This window comes from Perca fluviatilis, chromosome 20 (assembly GCF_010015445.1).
Source record: "Perca fluviatilis chromosome 20, GENO_Pfluv_1.0, whole genome shotgun sequence".
NCBI classification, from domain to species: Eukaryota; Metazoa; Chordata; class Actinopteri; order Perciformes; family Percidae; genus Perca; species Perca fluviatilis.
The window spans coordinates 19,124,527-19,142,084 of NC_053131.1; the positions used below are offsets into that span (position 1 = coordinate 19,124,527).

General features: G+C 39.7%; 3 protein-coding genes across 7 annotated transcripts in view; 2 read left to right on the plus strand and 1 right to left on the minus strand.

The window, feature by feature from the left end:
- LOC120548925 (arf-GAP with SH3 domain, ANK repeat and PH domain-containing protein 2-like) overlaps positions 1-3,936 on the plus strand; it is a 36,864-nt gene extending 32,928 nt beyond the window's left edge. Inside the window, exons 27-28 of the mRNA XM_039785431.1 lie at positions 476-595; positions 2,081-3,936. Coding sequence (XP_039641365.1) covers positions 476-595; positions 2,081-2,155 — 195 coding nt within the window. The 3' untranslated portion in view covers positions 2,156-3,936. The remainder of the gene's footprint in view (positions 1-475; positions 596-2,080) is intronic.
- Positions 3,937-4,243: 307 nt separating this feature from the next.
- On the minus strand, positions 4,244-8,327 carry itgb1bp1 (integrin beta 1 binding protein 1). 5 transcript variants are annotated; one of them, XM_039786754.1, is made up of 7 exons: positions 8,249-8,327; positions 6,794-6,909; positions 6,580-6,658; positions 6,371-6,501; positions 6,179-6,271; positions 5,536-5,685; positions 4,244-5,451 (listed from the first exon to the last, which is right to left on the minus strand). In XM_039786754.1, exons 2-7 carry the CDS (start codon positions 6,863-6,865, stop codon positions 5,380-5,382), a joined length of 597 nt encoding a protein of 198 aa, XP_039642688.1. In that variant the 5' UTR covers positions 6,866-6,909; positions 8,249-8,327; the 3' UTR covers positions 4,244-5,379. The 5 variants fall into 5 exon arrangements, with proteins under 5 accessions (XP_039642688.1, XP_039642689.1, XP_039642686.1 ...); XM_039786755.1 differs by lacking the exon at positions 8,249-8,327 and adding an exon at positions 8,057-8,194 and having other exon boundaries at positions 4,244-5,445; XM_039786752.1 differs by lacking the exon at positions 8,249-8,327 and adding an exon at positions 8,000-8,189.
- Positions 8,328-8,383: 56 nt separating this feature from the next.
- Positions 8,384-15,795, plus strand: LOC120549676 (cleavage and polyadenylation specificity factor subunit 3). The gene is made up of 18 exons (XM_039786750.1): positions 8,384-8,567; positions 8,671-8,734; positions 9,076-9,173; positions 9,367-9,495; positions 9,577-9,754; positions 9,854-9,943; positions 10,033-10,183; positions 10,382-10,557; positions 10,638-10,796; positions 10,951-11,097; positions 11,208-11,360; positions 11,560-11,668; positions 12,039-12,137; positions 12,250-12,344; positions 12,447-12,534; positions 12,741-12,807; positions 14,770-14,866; positions 14,961-15,795. Exons 1-18 carry the CDS (start codon positions 8,497-8,499, stop codon positions 15,060-15,062), a joined length of 2,073 nt encoding a protein of 690 aa, XP_039642684.1. The 5' UTR covers positions 8,384-8,496; the 3' UTR covers positions 15,063-15,795.
- The last annotated feature ends 1,763 nt before the right edge of the window (positions 15,796-17,558 follow it).

Sequence of the window (17,558 nt, forward strand, 5' to 3'; positions counted from 1 at the left end):
CTAATGACAGAGGAGGAGCGCACTCAGTGACAAGAAGTCACCTTATTTACAGAAGACCTTTATTAACCCCAAATCACAAATTTGCCTCTAAGGGCTTTACAATCCTTTGTCCTTAGACCCTCAATTCGTAAAAGGAAAAACTCCCCCAAACCTTTTAATGGGTTGGTTAAAAAAGAGGAACAAAACCAGAAGACTCTGTACACTGTCGTCCCAGGGAGCTTTGCCTTGTAATGTAATTGGACACAGTACAGTTCACTGACTTCATCTTCTCTGTGTAACTTGGCCTTAGTTCCCAATAATAATAATAATAATAATAATAATAATAATAATAATAATAAAACATCCCAATAGTTAACACAAACACAAAACATAGGAAAAAAGGACATAATGCACCCACCAAATCTTCTCTACCATTTCTCTCTCCTGTGCACAAACTTGAGCAAACTTGTTTGCGTGCTTTTGTTCTGCCTCTCAGAAGCAGAGGCCGAAGCGAGTGAAAGCCATCTACAACTGTGTAGCCGACAATCCAGACGAGCTGACCTTCTCTGAGGGCGAGGTCATCGTGGTGGATGGAGAGGAGGACCAGGAGTGGTGGGTCAGTATCTCTCATGCTGCAGGCTTGCGTGTTTTTTCTCTTTTTTTTTTTTTTGCATTTTGAATACTTCTCAGATTAAAGCACAAAGCGCTCCCAGTCTAACTCTTGTCCCACTCTGGTCCCAGTTTTACCATATGGATGGCCGTGCACTTAGTAACCATGGTGGCTGAAGCAAAAAGCCATGACCTCATTTAGGCTGATATCCCCCCTCCTCCTTTTTTTCCGCCTGCTGCTGCTTCCTCTGTGGAGCCCCTTGTGTGAGCAGCGACCAGCTGCAACTTGTTTTCCTCTAAGCCACCTCTGCAGATATGACCGTATTTAGTCACTCTCTCTCTCTCTCTTTCTTTCTCTCTCTCTCTCTCTCTCTCTCTCTCTCTCTCTCTCTCTCTCTATCTCTCTCTGTCCCTGCATGGACCCTTAAGTCCCCCGAGGTCCCCACCATGCACCCTCTCTGTCCTGTGTTCAGCAGCGTTATCACTCTGTGTGTCTGAAATATCGAAATGAAAGCACAGTAACGATGGCAGCACAAAGAGGAGATGAAGTCAGCTGTAGTGAGTGTCACTGTGGTGCTTGGTTGGTCTCTTAGCTGGAAAACATTACTGTATTATATGACTCAAGCTACCAAGTTTCATTTTTCATTTCGGAGTATACATTTATGTCATAAGAGAAGTAAAAATAAATGACAGAAGGATGTTTTGTTGTTTGTGACACGTTTTCAGTTCAGACTGTATCAACAAAATTGCTTATTATTCTGTATTTATTTCCTCAATGGAATGTTTCACTTTCAGCCTTGTTTTGTTGGAGCAGAAACATGTCCTAGCTTTTTATTTTCAGGTATAGAAGACGTTTAAAATGACTTAAATGGACATAATAAGTACTGTCTTCTTTATCGGCCAAGGTAATAAATGGTAATGTTGGAATGTCATTTTAAATATTATTTAGATGTTAATTGTGTTTTAGCCTCTCATAGTCCACTATGTGTGCTCCATTAGATGGTGGTTAGTAACGATAGATATTGGCACTGATCTCCTAATGCACTTCAACTTTAAGTTCTCAGATTTATTTTTAAACTATAGATTACAAATTAGATTCAAATATTTATTATTTTTCCCCCACACATACAGCTTTCATATACGTTAATTTCGGACTAACTCAACGGAACCTTTTTCTGTATGTTGTGATAACTTGATTTCCACTACGTAGACATTTTACACAACTGCACCCTTTATTACAAGTAACGAGTCTACACATAATCTTTAGTGCACATATTCACTGAGAAAAGGCAGATCTGTCTTGGGATTTTAACGATCGATATTGAATCTTTCAATGGCGATTTATTGGAAAAACCCAGCCCTAGTGTATAGTGGTGTTTTAGTCTCGTGTATGTGCTCTAGATAATTTGTTTTGTTGACTTAAACCCAACATGGCTACAACTAGCTGCCTTTTATCATCCTCTGACGACGCCTCTGTCTTCCCTCTTCACAGCTGGGCCACATTGAAGGCGAACCGATGAGAAGAGGAGCCTTCCCGGTGACATTTGTACACTTCATTGCTGACTGAAACATTCCTCTCTGGGTCTCAGGAAGTGTCGCGGGATGCAGCGCCCCTCCTTCACCCATCTGTCCAGCCAGCTGGCAAAAACATCCACCATCGTTCCCAGTGTTTGTTGTCGACATCTTCATCATCTGTGAGCTTCTTAAGAGTGTCACTGCTGGATAACCCCCCCCCGGCTGCAACTTAGTATGGCTGTCGTCAGGGCAACCATAGCAGAAAGTCTGGGTGTCACTCCTTTGCGAGGCGTCGTGGGACTGTATGTGGTTTTAATGCTTGCTGTTAATGTTTCTGACAAAGACTCTTTAAGATTTAAAAACAATGATTGTAGTGAATGACCTCTCGCAATAAATGCACTTTGCTTGTCTTTATCCATGTTACAACATAAGACGACATGCAACGTAATGAAGGTTAACATGTACAGTATTCATTTCATCCATTTTCTGTTCAGCTGCATTGTACATATAGTACTGAGAAGACTACAGCAATGTATTTTAACTTACTAATAACTGTAAATGTGAAAATAGTCAACATGCTTACATTCCACCTCTGTGCATGAGCGGTTGTAAATGCCTACCTGCTTATAGGTGCAACCATTCAACTCTGTAGTAAGCCTCCAGTATGGAGGTTTTCTCATGGTGCTAAATTAACCTGGAATATGCTAGAAGCTGCACCTGAGGGATCGCTTCCCTGTCCCCATTTTAAAGACGGACTGGCGTTGAAAGGGTCAAAAATAATTTAAAAATAGCCTCTTACTCATCACACCTGCGAGAAACCACTTTCTCCCAGGTGTGTGGAGTGATGGAGCAGCTTTTCCACACACACTGCCTGCACTGTTTCATCATAGAGGATAATATTCAACAGCAACACTCCAGTTCCTCCTCCTGTACTTTTTTAGGTTGAATGCTGACACTGATGACATGGAGCTGCAGCAGCCAGTAATTACCTTTTATCCCGAGGCTGACACCTCGGGCTGTCTTTGCCTGTCATCTGCCTTATTAGAGGAACAGGAAGGGTTTGTGTGTTTGCGTGTCTCGTCTGCACAGAATAAGCTGAGAATGAAAGAATATTGAAGAGGACATAAAAAAGAGAACATGGGAATGTGATGAAAAGCAGGAGTTGGCTCTCTGACTTTTGTTGCTTCCTCTTGCCTTTGAGAGCACTCAGACTCTGCTGATTTTTAAATAATTTTGTGAGCTGAATTTAGTTTCCATCTTTGACACCATACAGAGAAAGAAATTGCTTAAGCCTCCTATATCTGTACATCTCTGGGGTCCCATAATTTAGAAAGATGAGTTTATCAATAGTGTTATGAAATATAAATAAATGTAGTAATTAACTTCATTTTGGTTGCAGAGCAACTTTCTCTCTGTTCAAATGTTGATATTTAGGCATTTAACCTGAAACCAGAGCCTTCCGTGGATTTGTTAATGATGAGAAGAGAAGTGCATCGTAGCTGATACTCTTTTCTTGTTTAATGAACTCACTAAATACAGGAAGATTTAATAATCTATTCATGTAAATAGATTTGATTTCGTTGATATTTATATGTAAAGAAAAGTTAACCCTGGGCTGTAAATGTCTGTGTGCTGTGGTAATGAGCAGTTACAGATACAACCTCGGCTGGACCTGTGTGTGTGTGCTGAATACACAAATAGACACACACAACTAGGAAAATAAACTCAATTCATTCTCATTAACTGTCTGTGGATCACTGCATCGACTCTTAACTCTATTGTGCAAGTAAATGGGAAAATGAAACTGGAATAATAAAATATGAACAAACACAAGGCTTTGCTCTGTTTCTTAAAGATCCATTTTTGTAAACGATGCCCACTTTTACTAAATTATTGCTGACACCAAATCCTGTTTATTTGGGGATTTTTTTTTAAAGGTTAAAGGTAATGACCTGCATTTAAAAAATATGACACCATTTGACTGGTGTGATTCTTATCAAACTAAGTCAGATGATGTATCAAGAGCTCCCTCTGATGGGGAATATGTCAGCATGTTGCATCCAAGCACATGTAAAAACATACAAAGACACACTCAAAAGTAAAGATGACACTAAAAGAAAAAGGATAAATTACACTTCAAAAACAAAACCAAAGCCTTTATTGTACCATATCAAATTCTTTAATTTCCTTAATGTCGCACATTTTCAACCCAATCTTAACAGGACAGTGCTGAAAAGGAGGACAGAATAAGGAGGAATGGGCTATTATTATGTACACTGTGAAGTCAAGTAAGTACCACGACTGTAAACACGTTTTTTTCTCCAAAATCTTTCATATGCTTCTAACGGCCTAACAGGATTTATGTGGTTTCAGTACGTCTAATGTATTTAATGCATTTTTATCCACTGCATAAAAACAAAGAATTAAAAAAATCTGAAACACATCAAAGCTTTTGGTACCAAGAAACTTGCAGTAGAAAGACCTTTAAAAGAAGATACAATAAAAGTCAAAACTGTCATTAAAAATGAGTCTATCCCACAAGTAAAAAAAAAAAAAAAAAAAGAGTAAGACTTCACTCACACAGATTTTAGCTTTGTGTAATGTACCTTCGAGTCAAAAAAGTGACTGCTATGCCAATACTGTTTGTTTCAGCATACACAACAAAACACACAGAAGGAGATCTAAACTTAAGAGATCTGAGTGGTTTCCACATGAAGAGAAACAAACTGCATGTTGTAAAATGTTTGTACCGGGTATTTTCTCCTCTGAAGAATGTCCCATAATGACACAGCTGGGTGGAGATATTATGTACCATCACTTACATTAAATATCAATCATTTACATTGTTCACTTATTCCAATGCTTTAAAAAAAATGCAACAGTTTGCTTTTTTTCTAAACGTTCCTTTTTTTTTCTCTTGACTTTATGTGAACGGTCAAACACATGAGGTAAAGGAAACAAATTCAAAGGAAATGATTCAGACAAATTCAGAGTCTTGTCTCAACTGGAGATGATAGTCGGGTGATAGTACGTACCACAAACTGAGCTTGACGTGACTTTGCCGTCAATACAAATGCTTAATTTATGTTTTCCTGCAAACTAACGTGGAAAACACACAGGATGTGTCCTCCAGGTGTACCTCTCTTAAAGAAAACAAAGCAAAGTTGGACAAAAGGGAAATTATTAAAAAATTTTGGGAATCTTCTGATTTACTGTTGCTGGTTTTGTCATTTGTTTCATTTCTCATCTAGACAGATCTCAGCTCCCGTCCTGCTCTCAGGACTTGTCTGATGTCAGAGCGCAGTCAAAGGAAGCCGACAGCACCTTGCAGATGGACTGAGCCTGCTCCTGTTCAGAGAGATGATAGATAACACGCGGGGAAATACCTCAAATCCAGAAAACATTTCATTTTATACTTTTTGTCACACTCACCGAGTTGCTGCACTGGTACACCCAGATGCTGCACTCCTCTTGCTTTGCATCGGTGGTTTTGAGAGCCAGGAGGTTCTTCCCTGCACCCAGGCCGTCATCGTAACACAGCATACGCACTATCAGGTACAGAGGGTGCCGGTGCAGCACATCCTGGACCAAAAGGTACAATTAAAAGCACTTTAGCATACATTTCTTCATTTGTATTACCTGGTTAAGAAAGATAACCATCATCAATCAATGTGGCTTCAGAGGTAAGTCTCCATTCATAATGTAAACAAATATTTGAGTCAGCAGCTTTGTGCAGAACCATGTCCAAAATATAAATTGATTCTAAATTCATAACCATGCTGTTTGATGACCTAGCAATACTGCACAGTCTAATCAATAAGCATTCAATCTGAAGTACAGTGTATAAACTTTTTCTTTTCTTTTTTAATTTCATTTATTTTTTTAGCCTTTTGAATAGGACATCAACAGGATCGTAGGAGAGTGAGGGGACGACACGCAGCAAAGGACAACGGGTCGGAATCAAACCCAGGCCGTGGCGGCAAGGACTGAGCCCCAGTACATAGTGCGCCCACCCAACCAGGTGAGCCACCAGGGCGCCCCAGAATATGAACTTTTCTATTGCTTTTCTACTCACACACTGGTCCAGCGACGCCACTTTGACTCCGTACTTTGACACTCCCAGAATCATCTCTTCGTCTCCCGGCACGAAGGGCAGCTTTCCATCTTGCTGTGAAAAGGAGCAGAATATTTATAGCAACTTCATGAATGAATGGTGTGATATTAACTGCTGTAAGCCTACTTGAGGGGTGTCCCTAAAGCATCTTACCTGAGTGGCATCAATGTAGTTGATGAGGTCCAGAGGCTCCTGGAGGGTCTTGCACATGTCAAACTGTAACTTCTCAATGGCTCCCACATACTTTACACGGAACTCAGCACATGTTTCAGATGTGCTGTTACCTATGGAGGGCATCAAAAAATCAATCAGAACAGAAAAAAGTAGTGAAAACTTTTAACTTCCATGACTAGTTGACTGACCTGAGCTCTTGGTTGAATCTGTATCGAGGCTGGCGACGGTACTGGATCTGGAGAGTCCTCCCAAACTGGAGTCGACAGACTACATGGAGTCAGTAACATGAGAGGGTATTGGCTCAACAAGGAGAAAGTGGCTCTGTTAACATTTTGTGTGTGTGTGTGTGTGTGTGTATGTGTATGTGTGTGTGTGTGTGTGTGTGTGTGTGTGTTGCTGTACTTTGCTTTTGGTGCTGATCTCACTGCTTTGCGAGCTGCTGCTGCTGTGGCGCTTTTTGACTTTCCGGAACATCCTTCACCATGACGACTGCATCCAGTCATCCAGCCTCACCGAACCTGAATCATCAACGACTGCATTGTTAACACACTCCACAAGAGGCCTTATCAAGTCTCAATAGAGATGATGAATAATTGAATGTAGTCTAAATTCTGAATAATGGATAAATGAGAGTGTGTACCTTCGGCTACATAATAATAGCTAGCTAGTATTAGTAGCTACCCTTTGCATGGTTCAATTGTTACTGTCACAGCTGCACAGCTATTCACATTGTAGGGGTGTTAAGCTTTAAGTTAGTTAGTTCAGCTTTATTAATTCAGAAAGACTCATTATGATCAAGAGAAAGAGAAACCTGAGAACAAGACAAAATAGTCAACACACACACACACACACACACACACACACACACACAGAAATCCTAATTAAATTAAACACAAAGATGCTTTAATATATCAGCAACGTAGTTGGAAAGGCCCTCAAAAGAAAAATGTGAATCCAATAGCTTTTGTAAGAAGACCATGTATGTACCTCTCCATTCAACAGGAAGGCTGTGTTAAAAGAACATTAGCTGTTAAATACGGTTGCACATCATAACAATAATATGCTAATAAAACACTGTAATACATACTACCTTTGTGGTTAGCTTCTCATGAAGGGACACCAGTTAAATTGCAAACCACTTTATCTGTTACACCTGCTACTGTAACAATATCTCCTTCCTCCATCAGAGCAAAATGTTACTCTAGGGTTTTGTGATGGAGTCGGAGGGTGTATCACTTACTCTATATAGTCTATCTATGGTGCATCCGTACCGGGGTGAGGTGGGGGGGGGGCAGAAAACATTTAGAACAGAGCCCCCCCAAGACTCAAATTATACACCAGACACCAAAATCAACAGGTTACCTCTGTGAGGAACGCATCATTTATCTTGCTAACTAACCTAACGCTACATGCTCAGTAGAAGACATGGCATTGCTCATCATTTGCTATATTATATTGTACATGCGAAAAGAAAATGTCTGGATAAAACTCATACTACTCCACCTTAAATGTCCCCCACCGCATTTATTTTCACACTGAAGATGAAAAGCCTTCACATGGAGTTTTGCTAAACGCCCTAGAAAAAAATCTAGTCAGCCACAAAAGTACCTGTTTCAACAGTCTAAATGTGCCGTTGGGAGTTAAATTTCTTCAAAGAATTGTTACCTTCAGTTTCACTCTTTAGCTTCCCTTCGACTTTCACACAGCCTACACCCAACACCACTTAAAGGGGACGCGACGAACTAGCTACTCCAAAAAAGTATCTCTAAAGTTGAGTATTGAGCCGAGAGGCCTGTGGATAATATATATTGTTAAGCTATAGCCTACAGAAAAGTGTTTTTGTATATGTATGATTACCGTGCTCCTTGTAACATTTTAGTCATTTTTATAATGTAAATCCGTACGGCAAAAACCGGCCCACGGCTGTCTCGGAACTTTGTGTGTCGACGCTTTTGATTTCGCGTCGGCTGTATTTTGGCACACAACCGGAAGTGTGACGTCACAAGAAGGCCGTCGCCCCCTCTTTCATTCAACAAACAGTGCATTTACAGTATGACCAGCTTTATTTGTCCTATTTTTATATTTACCTTCAAAATTTGACACATATGGCGACAAAACGCAAAGTAGAGGTGATTGTCCCCGCAGAGGAGAGTGACCAGCTCCTAATTCGTCCACTGTAAGTTAATTTGTAAATTTTTTTATATATTTATATATATATATTTTGAGTGACTGTAACCAAAATGTAATCTTAAACGCTATTTTTTTTAATGTAACTATAGGGGTGCTGGTCAGGAGGTTGGGAGATCATGTATCATCCTGGAGTTCAAAGGAAGGAAAATTATGGTACACATCTTTATTTTAACTTAAGTATTATTCTGACTGCATGCTGCTGTGTGGCTTAAGACAGACATTTATATGTACATCACTCTAGATTAAAATGTCTCACAATATTCCTTAACCCAATAACACATCTATATTATAGAACAGCAATAACTATGAAGCCTGTAATGCTGAGTTCTTAGTTTGTGCATGCTCTCAGCCTGTTGTTATTATTTTATATGTTTTAATCATTCTATTGTGAGTCATGTGTTCATTTGGTGTATCCAGGACTCCCTGGAAAACAGTATTGCTACCAAGTTCATTATCCGGGGTGAAATAAATACAGTAATATTTGTGTTTTGCAGCTGGACTGTGGTATCCACCCTGGCTTGGAGGGAATGGATGCTCTCCCCTACATAGACTTGATTGACCCAGCCGAGATAGACCTGCTGCTCATCAGCCAGTGAGTTCTCCTTCCTCTCTTTTATGCGTTGAAAGAACTGTCTATTTTTTTTAATAGTAGTAAAGATGCTCAACCATATCTGTATTGGTAATTTCCTAAGTAAGGCATGTTCTGTTTGAATTCTATTTTGATTATATTCTTAAGCATAACTAAGGATATGTCATTTGATGTTAATGTATTATCCTCTCACCAGTTTCCACTTGGATCACTGTGGAGCTCTGCCCTGGTTCCTCCAGAAGACCAGCTTTAAAGGCAGGACTTTCATGACCCATGCCACGAAGGCCATCTACCGCTGGCTACTGTCAGATTACGTCAAAGTCAGGTAGGAGCAGGAGCAGTCGTCATTATGGCATTCTTGCAAGTTAATAATACCTACAATAATTTTGTTGTTGATTTATCGCAGCAACATTTCTGCAGATGACATGCTGTACACAGAGACTGACCTGGAGGAGAGCATGGATAAGATTGAGACCATCAACTTCCACGAGGTCAAGGAGGTGGCTGGAATCAAGTTCTGGTGCTACCACGCTGGGCATGTGCTGGGAGCTGCCATGTTCATGATCGAGATAGCTGGAGTCAAGGTAACTACTCCTGTTTTTTGTTTCAGAGAGTCCTGTTGATGCACAGAAGCCAAGTTCACTTAACAAGACCATTCTCTGTCTGTTTTTTCCCCTCCGAAGCTGCTGTACACAGGAGACTTCTCCCGACAGGAAGACAGGCATCTGATGGCAGCAGAGATCCCCAGTGTCAAACCTGACATCTTAATCATAGTATGCCGCATATTAATTAACATCAAACACTACTTTTAATGAATCTTTAGGTGATCACAACGTGATGAATCATGGTTTACTTTCTGCAGGAGTCCACCTACGGCACCCACATCCATGAGAAGAGGGAGGAGCGTGAGGCTCGGTTCTGTAACACAGTCCATGACATAGTCAACAGAGAAGGCCGCTGCTTAATCCCTGTGTTCGCCTTGGGGAGGGCCCAGGAACTGCTGCTCATCCTGGGTGAGAAGTCAAGTGTGACTGCCTGGTTTGGATTATGCTTCTAAATAGGCAAATGTACAACATTGGTAGCCTCTACGTTATCATTTATGACCCTTTATCATGAGGTGCTCAATATCTGCATTGTATTGTATTTTTTTTAAAGTTAGTTTTGTCTGTTGCATCTGAGTCTGTAAGATTGTGTTTCATGTTATCCTGTAGATGAGTACTGGCAGAACCACCCGGAGCTCCATGACATCCCCATCTACTATGCATCGTCCCTGGCCAAGAAGTGCATGGCTGTGTACCAGACCTACGTCAACGCAATGAACGACAAGATCCGCAAGGCCATCAATATCAACAACCCTTTTGTCTTCAAGCATATCAGCAACCTCAAGGTAGAGAGTTCCACAGATACAGACTGTTACATCTTTTGGCTGCTGCTGCTGAATATCTATAACTGTGGTGTTTTTTTCAGAGCATGGATCATTTTGATGACATCGGTCCCAGTGTGGTGATGGCGTCTCCAGGTATGATGCAGAGCGGGCTCTCCAGAGAGCTCTTTGAGAGCTGGTGCACTGATAAGAGGAACGGGGTCATCATCGCTGGATACTGTGTAGAGGGCACACTGGCTAAGGTAAGACAGGATGGTAGACGTTTTTTCTTGAATAATAGACCGCTTCTTGATGAAAAAGCGCCATCATTTCCATAATTTTTTTGGCCAACTTAACTCAAGTGAGATTTGAATGCTTACAGCAATTAACTGTTGATATGTTGTGTGCTCTCTGCAGCACATCATGTCTGAGCCGGAGGAGATCACCACCATGTCAGGGCAGAAGCTGCAGCTGAAAATGTCAGTGGACTACATCTCTTTTTCTGCCCACACTGACTACCAGCAGACCAGCGAGTTCATCAGGGCCCTCAAACCACCACATGTGGTAGGAGGGGGGGTGGGGGGAACATTGATTGATTTGTTTTGTCTGTACCCTTCAGTTATATCAGTTGTAAAGAAAAACCCTTGACTCTCCTGTCTGCTTGTTATCATCAGATCCTGGTCCACGGGGAGCAGAATGAGATGGCCCGTCTGAAGGCTGCGCTGATCAGGGAGTACGAGGATAATGACCAGGTTCACATCGAAGTCCACAACCCTCGCAACACAGAAGCTGTCACCCTCAACTTCAGGGGAGAGAAACTGGCCAAGGTCAGTAAACTGCCTGTCTGTCTCTGTCCTTTCTTCTCTCTGAGACCTTTTTATTAGATTGTTATGGTCACAAAGGTTCCTTCTGGCTTAAAAATGAAATGCAAAGTCATGATTGTCGCATGTATTACTTGACACTGTGCTGATGTTGTTATAAATGTTAAATTAGAATGAGGTAACTGAACATTGCTCGTCCTCTCAGGTGATGGGCTCTCTGGCTGATAAGAAGAGTGTTCAGGGCCAGAGGGTGTCAGGCATACTGGTGAAAAAGAACTTCAACTACCACATCCTCAATCCATCTGACCTTTCTAGTAAGTCTCTGTTTAGTTCTCCAAAATGATCGTACCTGCAGGCTCCAGGATAGGACCACATGTGCGTTGGTAGTTACAGCCCAAGTAGATTCAGTTCATTGGCTACAATAAATTTGAGAATCTGAGTCGGTTTTCAGTCAGTGACTTTGGGAATCGAGACAAAAAAACTGTAATCATCATCATGTTGGTTCCAGTTTTTTTTAATAAGCTAGGCATGGATTAAAATAATCAAATGAAATAATGAGGAAATGTACAGATCTAAAAGGACATACTGCCTTTTTGTTTTTGCCTCCAGTTGTGCATACTGCTGCCCCATTTAATATTTGACAAGGCATCATGAAGTGACGTAATGTGTGTGATGTGTTTGTAGCATACACAGAGCTGGCCATGAGCACAGTGAAACAGACCCAGGCCATCCCCTTCACTGGACCTTACTCACTGCTCGTCTGCCATCTGAGGAACCTCACCGGTTAGACCGCTGTTTTTGCTAATATTCTTGCTTTTGGTCCATTCTTGCACTTTCACTTATTACGAGTTTGCACCATAATGACTGTGGCAGTCTTTTTTTCCTCCTGTGTCAGGTGACGTGGAAGAGCTGGATGGAACCGAGAAGAACACTTTGAAGATTTTTAAAAATATCACTCTGATCTATGAGGCCGGCATGGTGCTGCTGGAGGTGAGCAGTCAGGCCAGTTCAACTAGGTGTAGTCCTGCTTGGTCTGATGCGGGATAGCAAGACTATCCTCTCTTCTCATTTACCCAATTTCTCCTGTTTCAGTGGCTAGCCAACCCTCTCAATGATATGTATGCCGACGCTGTCACCACTGTAGTGCTGGAAGTCCAGTCAAACCCAAAGGCTCAGAAAGGTCAGTCTGGCAATCAGCTGTGTATGTTGTTTATCTGGATCTTTAGTTTTAAATGCTTTGTGGACTGTAGGAAGCATACAGTATATTGCTCATGTTTTATTTGTCACCTATTTTCCCAACTACAAAAAAAAGCTCGACACCTTTTGTCTTATTGTCAGGAACTTTGTTTTTATGAATTCTTTTTTAATGTGATTCATGATTAACAGCCATGGAGACCCAGAGTGCTGTTATGGACATGGACATCTTCCAAACCCGACTAGGAGTCATGTTGCAGTAAGTGACACACAATCCTCATACTTGTTTATAACTTTGAAATCACTGTGTTTGAAAGGTGTGGTAGAAATTTACCATGGAAGAAACCCCTTGTTCTCTTACGAATCGCAGAGTCACCAGTGTAATGAATCAAATCTTTATCACATGGTGCACGGGGAGAAGACAGAAGTGTTCTTCCCCTCTTCTCCCAAGCATCTCCCTTATATACAAAGTAGGAACTCACAGAAGAGACAAATGGTCCCGGTGTCAGACAGGAGACCCTTCGAGCCATGCATATTACAATTGAGGTATTTCTAGAATCACAAGTCTTAATGTACTTCACACATCCCTTTGTTGTGTAGAGTGCCGTGGCTAGTGCCGTCCTGGTGAGAAAACAAACCCTTTGTTCTTCTGTCTCCACTAAAATCCCTCAGACTAATTTAATCATCTTTAATCTAAAATATTTATTTCTCACATTCCCCCCTTTTGACACAACGTGTCAACACAATAGTTTAGAAAATCACTTAACATTATTTTATAAATAAATAAATAAATTATCATTATTGATTAGCCAACAATAAAATAACATAAAACCAAAACAAAATTAACTACACCACCTTTTCATCTGTTGCTATCCTTACTTGGCTCAAATGGTATTTAAAAAATACAGTAGTGTTGATTTTCCTTAAACTATCCATCTATACACACACAAAATAAGACAAAAATGGTCATACAAGTGAAAAGTAGGTACACATATATGAAATTATACTAAAAGAAAAATAAACAAAACAAAATAAAAATCCATGAATGATCATAGCACATCAAGGACCACTAACTGAGTGATTATCCAACTACTATTATTATTATTAAAACACCTCATCCACATTAGAAACCCAAATGTGTTTATTTATTTATTTTATTGTCTCTTGCTGACCACATGCTGTGTTGTGGTTGTCATGGTGTCATCTTCTTCGGGGGTCTTCTGACCGTGCGTAGGTGACATGCCAATGCCACATCTGCCCTCTGTTTCTTCTTACGCCCTCGACGATTAACAGTTCTTTACCCTTCTTGGTAATTTGAATTTGTGTCAGTGTAAATTACATCAAGTTGTTTCAAGCTTCTGCTTGATGGTCAGGATTTGAATTCAAGAATTCCAACCTGATGGTGAAAAGTTTTGCAGCAGAGTATTCCATTTCCGTTTCCACAGGTCATGTTAGGTTAGGTTATTGCTGAAGGATGCATCACTGGGAAAAACTTTGCACTGGGATGCATGGCTCCATATATTCCTCTCAGCTATCCCGACAGCAGTAGGAGTTGTTAAGTCAGGAAGGGCTGCTTTCACCCTTAGGGAAGATAATCTTCAGAGCATAGTTAAAGGTGCTGTTGGTATGATTTACAGGATTTAGCCAAAGAAAACTTCTCAAATCCCTCCCCCCCCTTTCTGCTGAAGCCCAAACGATCTCTCCCCTAAACCACTCCCCACAAGGGAGAATAAATGCGTGTGCATGAGCAGTGATTGACACGCAGTTACACACCTGGCCCTGATTGGAGTATCTGAACAGGGAGCGTTGGATTTTTGGAAATCGCACTACAGGCTGTAGGTGGTGCCAGAGGAGCTGGATTTTTTTTAAATTACCTGCCTAATGTAGTTCTACTCAAACATAGGGTCAGTTTCAGCAAATATGACAGAAAGTTAGTTTTATAAGTCTTACTTAGTATATGGGGAGAGTCCAGTCGTCTTATGTGGGCGGCCTCTCATGTACATTAATGCAAGAGGTAAAACTTCAAACCAAGACAGTTTTGTTTCAGCCATTAGTTTTGTTAGTTGTTTTTTTCAGTGTTTGGTTAGACCTTTTCACTGCACCTCCGCTAGCTGGGTGATAAGCACAGTGTGTTTTTAGGTTTATCTGAAGACTCTGAAAAGTTGAATGTACTTTACTTTCATTATTATAATATACATTTCTTCTCTCTCTCTGTCTATAGGGACATGTTTGGTGAGGAATGTGTGGATTTCAGTGACAGTAAAAACATCTCTGTGACAATCGATGGGAAGACTGTTCACATCTGCTTGGAAACGAGGGTGAGAAGTTTCGCACCAAGGAACAGGACAATGATGTGGTGTAGGATTGTTGTTGTTTTATATCTCTCTCACTGACTTCCTCTCCCCCGATCAGTCGGTGTGCTACGAGGATGAATGCACCGAGGACGACTCCCTGAGAGAGATGGTGGAGCTGGCAGTGCAGCGCCTCTATGACGCCCTCAACCCGGTCATCTGAGAGCGGAGATGGGACTGCAGATGTGTTCCCAACCAGTTAGACTTAACCTGTAAACTGACAGGGTTTCTTAAGCTAAGTCATCACAGATATATAAAACAAAAATCTACAAGTTCTGTGCTAAAAAGTTAACAAGCGGCTTGTATTTGTGTGGTTAAAAGCTGGGTAGCTTGTTCCCAAGAATCAGAGTACCATGTCTGATGTCAATATTTCTACACTACCAGGATCTATAGTTTTTTAGCTTGTTTTATTCCAACTACATATCACAAAAAACAGCACAATGCTATGATTGATCCATGATTGATCTATCTATAGATCCAAATCATTACGCAGTTGCCCCGTCTGGTGTGGTGTAATTGGAACACCTCAAAAACCAATCCCAGTCCCACCTTGTGTATACAATTTGGAAAGACCAGATTGGCCTTTTACTAATTAACTGGAGATTGTATGACCTGTGAGCTACTATGTAAGAAAAGGGAAATAAACTGTGTAGATAGTATTTTTTTTTTGTAGATTTTAGTGTTGTTTTTTAATTATGCAAGCACTTTCAATGATATTTAATAACTTTACTGTATTTTTGTAGATGCACTGTAGGTTTTGTTTGACCAGAGTTTGTTACTAATGTGCACTGATATGATGGACTTGTTGACTTTTAACTGTGACGTGAACTGTGAATTTCTAAATGCACTAAATGTTTGTGTTCATTATGTCATGTTTAAAACAAACTTTTAAGAAACTTTGTGTTTTGTATAATTGGTTTACTTTGGTTATTTCATCAGTTTGTGTCAGGAATGTTTTTTAAACTAGAAAATACATTCCCTGCAGAAAATGCTTGTGAATGCTGAAAAGCTAAATTGCTAAAGCTAAAGTGGATTGCTGGCATAATGGCGTAAGAAGAAGGTGAAGTAGTGAGAATAGTTGGAAAAGTGGGAATGGTTTTAATTAGCATGAATTACATTGATATACAGAGTAAAGTATGTTGAAAAAAGTGAGAAAAAAAGTCATAGTATAGTATGTCAGAAAAAGTGATAAAAGCGTCATGTAATGTATAGCATGTCGAAAAAGTCCTAGTAGAGTATATCAAAAAAAGTAATTGTATAGTATGTCGAGAAAAACAACAAAAGTCATAGTATAATATGTTGAAAAAAAGTCATAATGTAGTATTTTGAAAAAAGTGATAAAAAGTCATAGTATAGTATGTCAAAAAAGGTACCAAAAAAGTCATAGTATAGTATGTCAAAAAAGTACCAAAAAAGTCATAGTATAGTATGTTGAAAAAAGTGATGAAAAGTCATAATATAGCATGTCGAAAAAAGTAATTGTATTATATGTCGAAAAAAGTGATAAAAAAGTCATAGTATAGTATGTCAAAAAAAGTACTAAAAAAGTCATAGTATATAGTATGTTGAAAAAAGTGATTAAAAGTCATAATATAGCATGTCGAAAAAAGTAATTGTATTATATGTCGAAAAAAGTGATCAAAAGGTCATAGTATAGTATGTTCAATAAAGTGATAAAAAAAGCCATAAAAAAAGTCATCAGCAATCAGAAATCTGAAAATATTTGTATTACCACAATAAGTACACTTATGTGGAATTTGCCTTGGTGAAAGGTGCATACATCAACAAACAAACATTAAAATAGAATAGATCTTTATTGTCCTTGTTTTCAACAACGAAACGCCATTTAGCAGCTCTCAATATGACAGTTAAATCACAGACAAACACAAATATTAAATTTAAATAGTAAAATAGAAAATAACAAAATAGAAAATTTTAATAGTAAAATATAACAATCAAGATAAATAAACACGATGAGGTGGCACATATATACATAATGTTATTGCAGTTTCAATTTTTGGGGTTTGTTGCAGAAGGAGGTGGAGAGGAGAGTTTGTGATTTTGACTGCCTGGGGGAAAAAGCTGTTTGTTGGTTCTGGATCTGATTGTCCTATATCTTTTTCTAGAGGGCAGGGGGGAGAACAGGGGGGTAGGCTAGTGTTGTCCCGATGACACGCTCTGCTGCCTCCATGGTATTGTATTTCGTGACAAAAAAGTCATAGTAAAGTATATCGAAAAACTTAATAGTATGTCGAAAAAAGTGATAAAAAGACATAGTATAATGTCAAAAAAAGTCCTAGTATAGTATGTCGAAAAAAATGATAAAAATATCATAGTATAGTATGTCAAAAAAAGTGATAAAAAGATCATAGTTTAGTATGTCAAAAGAAGTCAAAACAGTATGTCATAAAAAGTCATAGTATGTTGAATAAAGTGATAAAAAGTCATAGTAAAGTATATGGGAAAAAAATGCATTGTAGCCTATATGTCGAAGTCATAGTATAGTATGTCATACTGGGAATCGACCAATGGTGGGAGTCTGCAGTGCCTACTTGCTGGTGCTAGCTGCTGTGCTATCCACTGAGCTACCGTGCCACCAAATAAAGCATGTTGAAAACAGTCGAGGCGACGTCATGCAATACACACATTATAAACGAAG

Excerpts from the sequence above, each read along its gene's own strand:
- itgb1bp1 (XM_039786754.1), bottom strand. The coding sequence starts at position 6,865 with ATGTTCCGGAAAGTCAAAAAGCGCCACAGCAGCAGCAGCTCGCAAAGC. Across the intron at positions 6,272-6,370 it reads ACTACATTGATGCCACTCAG|CAAGATGGAAAGCTGCCCTT; the intron begins GTAAGATGCTTT and ends TCCTTTTCACAG. Across the intron at positions 5,686-6,178 it reads TGGCGTCGCTGGACCAGTGT|GATGTGCTGCACCGGCACCC; the intron begins GTGAGTAGAAAA and ends CTTTTGGTCCAG.
- LOC120549676 (XM_039786750.1), top strand. The coding sequence starts at position 8,497 with ATGGCGACAAAACGCAAAGTAGAGGTGATTGTCCCCGCAGAGGAGAGT. Across the intron at positions 9,944-10,032 it reads AACCTGACATCTTAATCATA|GAGTCCACCTACGGCACCCA; the intron begins GTATGCCGCATA and ends TACTTTCTGCAG. Across the intron at positions 12,345-12,446 it reads CCGGCATGGTGCTGCTGGAG|TGGCTAGCCAACCCTCTCAA; the intron begins GTGAGCAGTCAG and ends CTCCTGTTTCAG.